Source organism: Felis catus, chromosome A2 (assembly GCF_018350175.1).
Source record: "Felis catus isolate Fca126 chromosome A2, F.catus_Fca126_mat1.0, whole genome shotgun sequence".
Lineage (NCBI taxonomy): Eukaryota > Metazoa > Chordata > Mammalia > Carnivora > Felidae > Felis > Felis catus.
Genome location: NC_058369.1, coordinates 38319538 through 38333882, shown reverse-complemented (window position 1 = coordinate 38333882; position 14345 = coordinate 38319538). Strand labels below are relative to the sequence as shown.

The window sequence follows — 14345 nt, the reverse complement described above, 5'->3', positions numbered from 1 at the left end:
AGAACATATTTGATGAATTCTCAAGGCAGGTTAAATAGTAACAGCAAATGTGGGGAGGGAACAATTGAGGCAGCTTCTGCTGTATTCATTATGGGGAACATTTATACCCTCAAAGCTGCGTTCTGATCTTTGTATTTATTTTGCCTGCCTTTCCTCCACTGAGTGTGATCTAGAGAAGTCAATGCATTGCATGACAGAAGCGTCAGAAAACTGTATTTCTGAATCAATTCCTGCAGTGGGCATCCAGAACACCCTGCCCCTAATTAGCTGGGAGAGCTTGGACCGTTGATGCAGTATCTCTGCCTTAGCTCGCCATTCCTTCTCCTGTGAAATGGGGCTATTCCTTTCCTATCAGAGGGCTGTGATAATAAAAGGCCATGTTGTGTTGGTGTGAAAAAAAATTTTTTTTTTAAACACCATGCAGATGTTTTCAGTTTTATTTTAACTCAAATCAACATGCAAAACCAAGATGCCACCGTGGTCAAAGTTGTAGGCATCGGTTCATCATGTTTCTGGGTGAAGTACGTGAAAGTGATTATAGGTAATAAATATCTTTTTTTTTTTAAACTTATTGCAGAGGCAGTTTTTCCACCGTTAATGAGGGTAATTTGACTTGGTTGAAGGATTGCAGTTCTTAAGAATTAATGCAGTAATCCAATTCAAAGATTTAAAGAGATCTAAGATTTTTCACAGATCGTGTGCAGTGAATGTGCTCCTATCACATAGCAGCTAATGGACTTGAACGCCAGTCTGTCATTTACTGTTCCCTCCCTGCACAGCAGCTTTGCCCTTGGTAGTGAGTATACTTTCCAAGCATTGCAGGTTATTTAGAAGTGTGGTACATTTGTAACACTTTTGAGAGATAGTATCCTATTTCCCACAGCCCCTAATTACTATAAAAACTGGGGTTATCTTTCTTAATTACACGTTTGAATCCTAATCTGCTAAGGTCTGAGGAATATCAGGCTCAGAGTAGCTGCCTTCTGCTTTTTTTTTTTTTTTTTTTTTTGAGGAGGGCTTTTTCTTTTTTTTTTTTAATGTATTTTCAAGAAGGAATTCATGTATCATTGTATTCATACGTATAGGTTAATTCACGTGAATACAAAGGTTACATGCGCGGTATTCATAACTTTCCATTTTTGATAATGATGTATTATTCACAGCTAACAATATTTTGTAAAGCCTTATTTGTAAAGGATGTTGGAAATGCTCTTATTTCCCGATTCCATTATGTTCCCAAATATTAAAAATCCCATTTTGAAGCAATTAGAAGCATTCACTTCCCTTTCCACGTGTGCTCTGCAGACAGCGTCACCATACTGTGCACACAGGAACCTTTGTTCCTTAATTAGAAAAAGGACTAGAGCTCATTAATTGTGGTTCCAAGTGATGTCTGCTCGAACGTCGAGGCAATCATACGTGGCAAGGAAAGACCAGGCCCAAATCTGGGAGGCTCTCAGCTCTCGGGCAGTTCTCAGAACTGTTAAGAGATAAATAAACAGCCAAGGGTCCTTGGAGGGCTGTCCTCCCATCCTGGGCTGTCCCTAAGGCCTGGCCAGCTGCTCATTAGTTTTAAAGCCATGGAGATTTCTGTGCTCACAGGAGGAGGAGAGGGGAGAAGGGACCATTTGTATAGAAATCTAGACCTTTGCCTCTGTCCAAGGCCTATCACCTTAAGACAAAGACAGGTCAAGGTCAGGAATCTCTTGGGTTTTTGTTTGGGGATTTTTGTTTTTTTTTGATGTTAGTGGACCCCATCTAGATGCATTTAGATGTTATCGAAAGCGGTAAATTGCTGGCCAACTGATAGAAGACAGTTATGTTTTATAGGCTGATTTTCACTGCTGGCTTCAAAACATCGGAGGAATTGCAAGAGTTTTGAAAGCTAAAACTCCCAAACTGAATTGGCAAAGCCTTAGGCCCACATCAGTCGTCAGCAAAGAGCCCTCATTTCCACAACAACTACAGGCATTTCTGCAGCCTCCAGGAAGCTTCCTGCATTGAAACGTTCCCAGAACATCTTAATAGTGCCAACGGTGGACTCATCTCACTGGTCCAGGTGGAGGTTCCAGAAAGCAGGGAAGGGGACAGCCTCGGTGAAGATCTGGGAATGCACGGGCCATGTCCTCCTGTGGCTTGGCTGGGCTAGCAGGGGAATACTGAAATAAAGGGTAGGAAGAATAAAGCAACCTGTCAGTTTGAAAGCCGGAGAATGGAAAGCAGAGCAGTCAATTTGAGGTCAGTTCACTTGTCTTTGGAAAGGTTTCTGTTCAGTCACATCCACCCTCTGGAAGGACAAGAACTCAGGACCCACTAGGCTAGTCTGCGGTCCTCCCGTGCCATGCCACCTGTCAACTCCTTCCTCCATTCTTGATTTCTCTTTCTATCCTGCCAAAGGATAAATTGCCTTACCCCCACTGGTGCTAACGGAAGACGTTATTCACAAAAGGGAGTGCTTCATAAGGGTAGCAGATATCTGGCAGGTGGAGGCCCAGCACCCTTTCCCCTGTGCTGATAGTGGTCAGAAGAGGTGAACACGGAAACAACTAGTATTTCCCTAAAATGTTCTGCCATGTAAAGAGACATGTCTAGCTAGCTAGCAATATATATATATGTGTGTGTGTATATATATATATATATATATATACATATATATATATATTTCCCCCTACCAGTAATTTTTTTTATGTTGCATTTCTCAGGGAAAGAAAAAAAAAATAGATTTTAAAATGTAAAAACCTGTTCTTCAATTGAGTATGCAAAAATCTCATTGCAGTATTTATTCCAAACCTGCTCTCATAATGTTCAGTCAAGGAGAAAACAGCAAAAAACAGTTGTTGATGGACTTAGCACAGAACTGGATTAAATAAGCATTAGTCTACTGAAGCTGATTACAGGAATATGAAAATGCAGTATCTTAATGGTACATATTTTTATGTGGCAGCTCAGTTGCCTTTCATTTTGCAGCTAATATGTCTATTCTTATGAGTCATTTACTTCTTTAATTACCTTTTGCAGGCAAGGCACCATGGTATATTAATGTGAATGATTTTTACTGCCAGTTTATCATACAATGCCCCAGAAGTTGAAAGGCGTAATTGACTTAGAAGAACAGCTCATGAAGGAAACAATATTTAGTTGACAGTTTTGCTTGTACTCTCTGTTGACGTTTATGAGTTTACACTATGCTAAAGGAGTAATAAACACAATTTTCTTTCAATAACAGGAAAGGGTAGCTCCTAAAATACGTTTGTGGAAAGCACATTTGTTCATTTCTTGAATAATATGAAAATAACACATTTCTAGTGATAAGACCTCTCAGATTGCCAATTGAATTAAACCTTTGAAGGTGCATTTATAACCTGTCTCGGAGCATTAGGAGATATTAGGGTTCGTGCGACTGAATCGATTTAATGAATATTTAAATTATATACAGATTTGGATAAATCATATTTAAATCTAGGTGTTAGGGGTGAGGCTGTTGGGTCTTGTCCGCCCGATTTCCGGAGGGAGGGGAGACAGGAAGGGAGCTTGGGAATGGTCTGAAGGGAGATTTTCTTTCTCCGAAGGGAGGGGAAGTCTGACAGTGTATTTTGGGAAAATAAAAAAGAAGGCAAGACACAGTCAGTACAACTCCTTATAAGGTCTGGTCTTTGAACAGTTAAAATCAATAGTAGGGAGGGTCCCTGCCCTTCTGGTGTCTGGATGGTCCCTTGAGTTGACTTGGGCAGTTAGCAAGTGCCAATTTGTTTCAGCCATCACTTCCATGGTCCCCTTGGCCCTAAGCGGGCTCACCGGCTCTGGGCAGGCCCAGCTTTGGCACATCGGTTTAGAGGGAGTTAAACTTTTCACAGTTTTCTGGATTGTTTGCAGTTCAGTCCTGTGCAGCATAATGAAAGTTTTCTAGCCATCTGTTGTTAAGCTGGCGGTGAGCAAGGCCAGTATATCCAAACAAAGTTCTGGCCTGCTGTAAACTGAACCTGTCAGTTTAGCATAGCTTTGCTGACCCCTCCAAGGAACAGGGCAGCCCTTGGTACCAGGCACTCACTGCAGAGAGCTTTCAAAGGGGAACTATTTCGGGGGTGGGGAGTGGGGGCCTGTTTACTTTTCCCTCAGTGTTCCTCTCACTGGATTGGACCAGTTTATACTTAATCTTTATGTGGATAAAGGGATACTCGTCCCCCCTCCGTTTTCAGAGCGGGAGGCATGGCTTCTTAATAGGGGACTGTAACTTTTAGGACAAGGTGTGAGTGTCCATAAAACAGTGTGAGGTGGCTGTGATTCGCAAGGATGTTCTGCGCGGTTATTTTTGTTTCATTATTTTGTCTTTCAGTATTTGGGAACAAATAGTCCCAGGCAATGCAAGGTCCTGTATTTATCATTACCTTATATAACTAAAAGTGTTTCAGAGCTTTCAAGGGGCTTTCTTGCCCCTTTCCTTCTGCACTTTGCGTTTTACCAGCAGAAGTTAATACATAGCATAATTTAGCAGATTTGACAGTGTTCCCAGCTGTGTGGGGTGTTACCTGCTTCTCTGTTCTCATTTGCAAGGTATATCTATTGCTTTTAATTGCCCAGCTTAACCATAAAATAATTTCATTGTTTCATGGTGTTTTTTTCTTTCCATAGCAAATGTCTAATTCCTGCTTCCTCCTTAGCAGTGTTTCCTTGACTCTGTATGAAATATTCCCATACGTTACCTGTGTGTTTACACACACCCCCCCCCAACATTTACCTAAGCCTCCCCCTAACCCTTGTCGGTTTCCTCTTGCTTATGACACCTTGTAGGTGCTGTTGTATTTTTATCTTGGTCTTGCTGTAGTATATTTCCTGTCCAGCATTGGTTACATTTGTGCTGTGTTAAGAGAGGGCTCTGGGGAGCCATTGTCAAACCTCTGTATCCATCTCAATTCATTAAAATATCCAGGGAGAATGGCCACTGTCATTGAATAACTATGTCTACCACTCCCCTGGCTGCCTTAGCCCCCAAGAAGAGAAGTGGGCCACAGTCCCACACAGTAACAAAGGGAGGAGGCACCAGAAGGATGCATGTTTGTCTTCTGCACCAACGTGAGAGGGTTTGGGTTCAACTTTTACTGCAAACAAGGAATCTACAAGGGTCACGAATTCCACAAATGGCAGGGAAGGGGAACAGAAGAAGCAGAGGAACAAACCAGGAGATGCAGGGCTTCCCCTTTAAGGGACAGGGAGTGCCGTGCTGCAATGGTGAAAATATTCAATTTAAAATTTAAATGAGTGCACTTACTTGGAAATACCATACAGTCATAATCTGTTTGTAAGGTGACTGACACATAAAGTGCTTTTTTGTTTTAAGGTAAAAAAATGTATTCGGGGTAGAGTTTCGGGTGTAAATGTCAGGTGCAACGTAACGTGTACTCACTGCAAGAGTCAAGCAAATAACCTTGGCATTTAGGACACTGCCTTTTAGAACATGAAATTGTATTTTGTTGTGCGTCTTTTTTTTTTTAAGGAGGCCTACATTAAGGGGTCACCTATTAGCTATGTTTTTGCTGTCTTAAACTCAGCCCTTCTGTCTATTAAAATCAAACCACTGTGTAAACATTCCAGTGTTGTTCTTGGTCTCTACAATGGCCACGGGGATCAGGTTTCACCTGCCTGCACATCTTCAAGCAATTAGAGCAATTAGCGTGAAGCCATTTCACATTCAAGGATTCAAGGTCTATAGTGACATTCAAGTCCAGAAGTCTGAAAGGGAGAGAGGAAACGGCCTAGAGCGTGGCTACTATTCCATGGCCCTGAGCAGACAATTTCTCTTTTAAAAATGGTAGCTCTTTAATGATATTATTATGAGGTTTTTAAATGACATATCAAAAGTTGTATATATCAAAAAAAAAAAAAAAAACACCAAACCCAACAGTCACTGAATTACACTAATGAAGGTCTTTATACATGGCAGATTTTTGAAAAAGACTCTCAACAACCATGAGATACGGAATGTTGTTCCTTGCCCCAGTGTGGTAGTGACAGCATTCTTTGTAGAGGAAACTGTTTTAGAATGTACAAAGGAATTAACATTCCGGGTTTTTTTTTTTTTTTTTCATGGTAAACCTCCCTGTTTTGGGTAAATGTAGTAACTGTAGCCACACGGGATATTTAGTCCAGAGATTTTTAGAGTTAAGTATTAAAAGTGACTTTTTTTTTTTTTAAGGTGAGAGAGGAATAGCGGCGTGACTTGAACACAAGGAAGTGGGACAGTTTAAAGATCAGTAATCAGCTTTCCCAAGTCAGCTGTGTAGGCATGCAAGAGGGTAACTTTTAAGAGCAGTTGTAGAATCCAGTAGGGTTTTGTTTTGTTTGCTTGTTTGTGTTTTTACATTTGTAACTAAGTTACCCAGGAATCTTGTTTGCATGAGGCAAGCCCTTAAACTGATTACATCTTTTTAAATAGGTTAGTGCATTTTTTTAAATCCACATTTTACTGTTGATTTATTATGCAAAAGGAGGGGGAGGGGCCAACTTTAAAGACGCAAGGGGGTGCAGGAGAAGATTGGGATCCGAGGTCCCAGGAGGGCAGGTGGCCTGAGGAGGAAGGGAACCCACCATGGGCTAAGTTATCATGTGGAGTTCTCTTTCCCTTTAACCTGATGCCGCCCATTCACACACAGTGTGTGTTAGCAAACAGCTCTGAGTACAGAATTGCTGGGAGTTACCTTTCCTTCAGGTGTACCGAAGAAGCTCATTTTGAGAAAAAGTAGTTGTGCGCCTCTAAGACAGATCTGGTGATAATTCCCTTCTGGAATTGCCCTAGTTGGCTTCCAAGCACTTAGGTGTGAGCACTTCTCTATCTATAGGACTGAATGCATCTATTTTTGTAACTGAGGCTGGAGCGTGTGTGCTCATTCAGTAACTAGCCATGTCAGGGAACTAGACTCCTTAGAGCTCTGTAGCCCCATCTCGAACTACTTAGAGCCCTTCTCTGGCGAGATGCTCTTCCTGACCGCCCACTTGCATGGCACCCAGGCTGTGTGTCTTTTGAAACTGCATTGCAGAGCAGATGTAGGGGATGCTAATAAATGCAGCATGCTGGACCCCGAGCAAGGTAAGGGCCTGCCTGCCTTTTCCCCCTGCCTGTTGGAAATACATTGCTAGGAAATCATTCGCAGCGCGTTTATAACGGGACCAGCTGAGTTAGATGGGAACATTTGAATTGGATACTCCACCCTTCCTAAAAGTGAAGAGGCAGGAATGGAAGTGCTGTGGGGCTCAAAAGGGAGGTGAGGCAGTAAACCAGATCTTTCCCATTTTTTTTTTCCTAGCCTAGTCCTCTGTTTCTGTGATCTGCCTTTTGAACTGTTTTTGTGGCTGATCAGTTCCACCTAATATGTCTCTTGATTTCTGCTATTGTAATACTCAGGCGACATGCTGTTCTCTTCATTTTTATAAGCTTTAGATGCTTCTGCCTGTCATATTCTGGCGGTTTATCTTCAGCGTCTGGATTTGCTTTCAGACTTGAATGTCTATCAAGCTGCCGTTGCTTTGAATGTGAGATCAAAAGAAGATGAATTCCAGTAAAAAATTTCCTTCCATGAAGAAAAGATTGGGGCCTATGTAAACATCCCACTGACAGTTCCCAATGAGTTATTTTAGCCAAGTATTAGCACCTGGATGACAGACAGTCCAGCATTCCATGCTAAATAACAAATCAGTTGCTTCCGTGGCAGAACATTGCCACCACAGCAATACATTTTCAGAAGGAATCCTTTTCTTCCTCCTCCTCCCCTTCCCCCCTTTTTCTTTTCTTATTGAATATGGCTGTTCAGCTGCTCATCTTATTTTTCAAGCTGACTTGTTCTGCCTTTAGCGGTTTACTTTTCTTTACAGTATCTGTCAAGTTACTCGGGTGACGGAAGACAGGACTTTGATAATTAGTTTGGGGCGGGTTAAAGAGTGTTCGAGTAGACAAGCTAGGCATCTGGAGATAAACAGGTAGTTTGGTTGATTGCGGAGAAGGAAAATGTAAGAGGAAAGGCAGCAGAAGCAAGATCAAGGGCATATCCCAGGCATGCGGGACGATATGTTCTTTAAAAATACGTGTGACAAATTCCTCTAAAGTCTGCAGAATCTGAATTTTCTTCCTTTCTTTCTTCCCTATTTTTTTTTTAAAAGCATCCTGCCTATGTAAATGTCACCACAAAAATATCTCGAGAGCAGGTTTCCCGAAAACCCTGCCTGTGTGTATTCGTCTGCGAGAGTGAGCTGTTTGGCTAGGGCTTGGTCTGGCCGGGGCACACGTTTCTGATGCCGTGTCGCTGCTTGCAGACCTGGAGTGATTTAGATACGTGTAGCATTAATAGATTTCTTTAAGCGCTAAATGCAACTTTGAAAATTACCTGCAAGCTCCAACTGATCTTTCAACTTTGAAAGTGAAGAATTACTTGAGGAATTCTTGTGGTTTCTTTGTCATTTAGTGAGAGCCCAGCCAGCTACTGTGGAGGCAAAGCGTCCCTGAGGTTGCCTACAAAGGGCAATGTTCCAGTGTGCTTTCTCCTCAAGTGTGCTTCAGCCGCACAGCACTTCCTGTTTATTCAAACATCTTTTTTACCACTCGGCAACCCCCGCTTCACAGAAACAGCCAGAACCCATCTACAGCAAGAAGACGGAAATCCAAAGGCAGACAGTGCGAGCTCACTCCGTCAAACTCTTCATTTTCTCTGTAAGTGTCCAGAGAAAGGAAAAAAAAAAAAATAAGGAACATTTTGCTGGGTTAAACTTTTAAACTCGGGATCCGCTCCTGCGCATTCTCTGAAGGGCAAAATGAGATGTTCCACCTTGTTTACTGCTTTCTCTCTCTCCCCCCCCCCCCACCCCTTCTCTCTCCATCAAAAGCGGTTTTCTTTTTAGAGATTTGAGAAGACCGTTGGTTGGTTCTAACTCCTTGTGAATCCACTCTTGCTTTCAAATGGGTCTTGGGATATAATCAGCTAAGGAGGCAGCCGAGTGTCGTCAGGACAGTTTTACAGGCTCGAACGTAGATGAGAACTCTCTCTGCCGATGTGTGACTCTGTTTGGTGTTGCCTTCTTTTTCTTCCTGTTAATCACGAGGGGTAAGAGAGTCCAGGGATGGTGCCTTTGTAATTCTGCCTCTGCACAATCGTCCTGTGATGTTTGCATCATGACACCGTCATCACTTGTGAATCGGTCTTGATAATATTTGTACCAATTTCATGCCAATAAAAGTCAGACTGCTGAAACAAGCATGGTCATTATCTCACTCACATTACTATTGTTTAGACGGAGTGGGCTGCGAAAGGAAAGAGAAAGCCCGGCTCACTTTCTGCGATGCTTGTTAACTTTGATGTTGGAAACCTCTTTTCAAAATTCTCATTGTGGGTCATTAGTATGGCAGGAAAAGCCCTCGGACCTGGGCTGCTGCTGCCCTGTGTGGAAAGAGCAGTGAGATCGCTCTTTCAGTCCTTTCTGTTGAAATGAGTTTCTTAACACATGGTTTGACATTTTTTTTTAAAGGGTTCCACCTTTTCCTGTCTGATGTCCTCGCCCCTTGAGCCTCCCCCCACCTCCCTCCACGCCCTTCCCCCAACCCTGACCCCCAACTTCACTGTAATCGGTAAGCCAGGTGCTAATTTTTTTTTTTTTTAACTATGTACTGGTCAGGGAATAGACAGGAAATGGAAAATTAGCTCTTTTGATCTTAAGGGGATTGTTATTACTCCGAACCTTGTTTGTTAGTCCCCAGACTAAATATCCTTAAATTTTATTGTCTAAACCAGCATCTGTAGAATAGAGAAAGAAATGAGCTCTCTGGTTGTCTGAACCTCTAATGGAAGAAATATTTAAATAAATAAGTGCGCCTGTGTATGGCTATTGCTGTGCTGCGTTTTTTTTTTTCTTAATGTTCAGAAGTTGTTCTACTTTGCAAGAAAAAAAATTAGGTTTGTGACTGCCTTAAGGACAATTTGTTTAACAGTAGGAGTAATTGCAGGGAAAATGGAAAGAGTGACTGAAGGTATTTACTCAGATGTCAGTGTAGGTGTGGGGGCCGAAAACTCAGTGTGGGAACAGTGGGCTGCTTTTCTTGGTATCTCAGTCTATTTGATGACCATCAAATTTCCCAGCTCGCTGGTTTTGTTTTTTCTGGATGGCATGTTTGATTATTTATCAGAAGGGGAAGGGAGTAGCTGAAGCAAATAAACATGTGACCAAGTTCTGTTTTGTTTTCCACTCAGAAAGCCGTGCCCTTTAACAGATATACAGAAAATAATAAATGCATTGTTTTATGATAAAAGGAAATTATATGTGTCATTTAAAAAAAAAAAAGGGCAAGTGTGTTAACCCTTAAGACTCAGGAGCCTTTTCGACTTCTGAGAATTTGCCAGGCATTTTACTGAGAATTAATCTATCGCGGCATATGATTTTATGGTGCAGGATTTCCCAGGATTAGCTGTTCAGCATTTAGGCTTTTCTAGATGCTTTACTTAGTTATGCCTGCCTCAGTAGCTCCACTTTTAAGTGGTGTGTGTGTGTGTGTGTGTGTGTGTGTGTCTTTTAAACAGTAATACCATTTGGTCAAATCAGTAGCTATTGCACTTTTGTTGAAGGCTCTGTTCTGACTTGAGATCTAAACATGAACCGCTCAGTTGAAAGAAAGCGTACCAGAGTTTCTGTGGCTGGTGTATAGCCTACTTTATTAGAGGCCAACTTCTGCTCCTCTCTTTAAAGGTGATAGGCAGATCCTGTAATGCAAATAATGACGTGTACCTCTCTGTCCCTCAAAAAACACCTTCTAGACTTCAATATTATGCAATGCGTATAATGATCTTCAGGATTGTTATCTCACATCGAGGCCTCCAGAGACCAAGGGGAGGGCTCAAATCTACACTGAATGCAGATTTTAACACAAGCACGCCAAAAACAGAATGTCGTCGTCGTCGTTGTTGTTTTAATTCTCAGGTGGGCTTTGGAAACCGTATGTAGACACGTTCTGTACTTACGCATGGGCTGACATTCGTGCGCACACCTGTACGTTTGCAATAACTAAAGGATTTTCTATAGGGGCTTCCTCTTTGATTCCTATCGTGAGAAAGCGACGGGCATGATCCTAGCATGGTACCTAGCCCCGTCACATCAAGCCCTGTAAATCATAGTTGAAAATCTGCCTCGTTGCCTATACTGTTTTTGGAATGCGAATTGGAAACGTGCACACACAGGGATTCCCTCTTCATTGACTATATAAGGGAACAATGCAGCGGACGCTCACAGCACAGCCCCCACCAGCCTGGCCCTGCATGTATGTCCCTGGGAGCTAGCTTTGCTCCAGAGAGGGCAGCCATGGGACCCGTAGCCTTTCTGCCTCCTCTGTTGTCATCTCAGGTGACTCTCCAGAAGGCAATTGGGTTGGATAATCATACCTTGTACTCGTACAGAGCCCTTTGTCTGGGAAATCAAAGTGCCTGACTAATGCTAACTCGTTAATACTCAGAACACCCTTGGGACATAGGTAGGCTGCAAAGATTATCCCACTTTTGAGGTGGGAAAACGTCCTGTTGTTAAAGCAGTTTACAACTTCCGGGTGTGTCTGTACTTAATGGTCAGGCTAGACCTGAATGGGTATGATGCAGGTGCCATGAGAAGCATTTTCCCTGTGCCATGCTCAGCCCCGACCACAGGCAGTCCCATGAGAAAGTGTTTTACCATGAAGAAGCCTTACTGGAAAACGTAGCTAGTGCACGGTACTGATGGTGGGGAAGGAGGAGCCAACGAAGACCGTCGAAGCTTAGTTTGAGTCTATTTAGGATCCAGCGTAGGATTTTGCCCTTGTTGTTTATACGATACGGCTTGGGCTGAAATGTTAAATATTTGTTTTATTTCACATTCACTCGATATGATGTTGGCAATTTAACTTCCACAAGACTCAAGTTCTTTTGTTCTTTGCAAAGACACAGACTCCTGCTCATTGGCTGTGCAAGATTGAGTCAGAAGTTACTCTGTAGTCTCCCCCTTTGGGGGCCAAACAGTTGAAACATTGTGTTAACCCTAGATGTTACTATGTGATTCTTCGGTTCTGGCGTGTCTTAAGCCTCCCTGAAACGGTTACTAAGCACAGTGAAAAAATTAGTCATGTGCCATTTGCTGTTTAAAGTCTTCGGTTGAAAGCTTTTTCAGAAATCTCTAGAGCCGGGTGGTAGTTTTTAGGTTGTTTGGTCCCCAGTACTGTTGGTTTGAACCTGAATGTAGAAATTAGATTTGAAAACTCTCTCTTAAAAATGTGTTTTTAATTTTAAAAAGTAATTTTGAAAAGATCCTAAATAATGTGATTCCAGGGTTGCTTAAGAACATTACTTTCCTTAAGCATACTTCCAAATGTTAACCTTATATCAATACATAGGTGATGATATTACACTTTATTTTTTATTTTCCTAATTCCTTTATGCAGTTCCCATGTCTTCTACCATGAGATTATTACTTTCGTGCTCAGTGATCGTTTGTAAAGTGCTTTTTGAAGTCACTGAAGAATCACTTACCGAATCTCAGGTCCTAGCCTATGGGCCTTACACATGCTAATTGTGATGTAGAAACTGTTATTTCCTCCCATTCTTGCAGGTGAAGAAACTGCGGCACAGAGAGGTTGAGTAACTTACCCAAGGTCACACAGCTGGCAAGGGGTAGATCTGGGGTTCAAATCAGGGAGAATGGGTTCGTATTCAGGTGGAACGACTGGTGGATGTCCTACCCCCATGTTTGCTGCTTCTGGATAAATACGTTAATGTTTTCTAAAGCTAGCTTCTGTTTCTTTGGAATTGTTGCGATGCTCTCAAGGTCAGTAATTCCCCCAAATTCCCAGAGAATCCTTATTTCTTCATGCATGAAGACTCAAGTTCCACCTTATGCTAAACTGGGGTTACTGGAAGTTCCAAAACCCATTGTCCCACCATGAGCACAACCCAGTGAACACAGCTGCCCGTTCGATGAGCACAGTTTTGTTTTTAATCCCCTTTTTAAGAAAATATTTCTGATTCCTTGACCAGAGCACTGAAATCTTTTCTTTTGCTGTCTTCTATCTGTTTCTGCAGTATATTCACATGTATTTATGTTTACATAAAAGATAAAATCTTCAAATAGTTTCCTACAAAGTTACCTTTGTGGCTTGAATTCGTCTGAGCATTTCTAACTTTTCCCTTGAAGATCTGTCCTGTCAAGCAAGTACCTGTAGTTCTCTGTGAATGGAAGAATTCCAAATCCATGGATCCGTGGAGTTCAGTGGCCATTTGGGGTTGTGTCATTCCTGAAGTACAAGTGAAGGGATTCTAATCCAAACTACGTGACCTTTGGCATATTATGTAAACGTTGTGTTTACGTCAAGCGCTTTAGAAGCAAGCCAGACCCACGGCTGGCATTCAGGGTTGGTGATCATTTTCTTGTTCACCAGCAGCAGCAGCATGAGCATCATCATGTCCTGGGAGCTCCCTGGTTGGCCTCGAGGCAGCCATTCCTGCTCTGTTGTTCTTAGAGTCCAGGCAAGGCAGGCTTCCTTTAGGGTTTGGTGAGGGTCAGAAATGGCCATACTTGCTCAAGTGCCTTTGCCAGCAGAAGGAGCCCGCACTCATGGTTGCAAGCCATCTGTGTGACCATGGGCCAATCACAGATCCCCTCTTGCCCCCAGTTAGCTTTTTGTACAATCACTGCCGTCTGCCTTAGATTCCCTGTGGTTTTCTCATGGTCCTTGTCAAGAGGACAATGACTGGTGTGAGGTCACTGGGAAATAGGAAGGTTTGCTTTCCACAAAATATATTTTTGTATGTATGGGGCAATGTATTGTGGTAGTATATTACATTTAGTAAGTAATGTTCACGTACAGGTATCTCGCTAAGGACTGCCCATGCACACCTCACGTAATGCTTAGAAATAGCCTCTCTGTTCCTGTTTCTGTATGTGTTCACTGCATCTAAAAATAACTCAAAGTAAATGAGATGATGTGTGTGTAATGTTGAGTACTTGTCTGTCAATAAATAGTTAAAAAGAATGCAGCTTGTATTATTATCTTCCTCATCCCCTTTAACCAGGGACCAAGACAGTTTTAAGAGTATGGTTATTTGGAAATGCAAATCAAAACCACAGTGAGATAGTGCCTCATAGCTGTTAGAATGGCTGTTGTCAAAAAGATAAGACATAGCAAGTATTGGCGAGGATATGGAGAAAAGGGAACCCCTCCCCCAAGGATGGGAATGTGAATTGGTACAGCCACTGGGGAAGACAGCATGGAGGTTCCTCCAAAAATTAAATGCAGATTCATCACTTCCACTTCTGGGTTTTTATATCCAAAGGAAATGAAGCACTGCCTCAAAAAG

General features: G+C 42.3%; 1 protein-coding gene across 10 annotated transcripts in view; it reads left to right on the top strand.

Annotated features, from left to right (window-relative positions):
- Positions 1-14345, top strand: part of FOXP1 (forkhead box P1) — a 509316-nt gene that overhangs the window by 324144 nt on the left and 170827 nt on the right. The window contains exon 1 of one of the 10 annotated variants that reach the window (XM_045053187.1): positions 6702-8695. The exons of 5 other annotated variants lie outside the window; for them this stretch is intronic. In XM_045053187.1, the coding sequence (XP_044909122.1) occupies positions 8510-8695 (186 nt within the window). In that variant the 5' untranslated portion in view covers positions 6702-8509. Of the gene's footprint in view, positions 1-6701; positions 8696-14345 lie in introns of those variants that run through there. 4 more of the 10 variants (XM_045053186.1, XM_045053184.1, XM_045053188.1 and 1 more) reach the window with 4 other exon arrangements.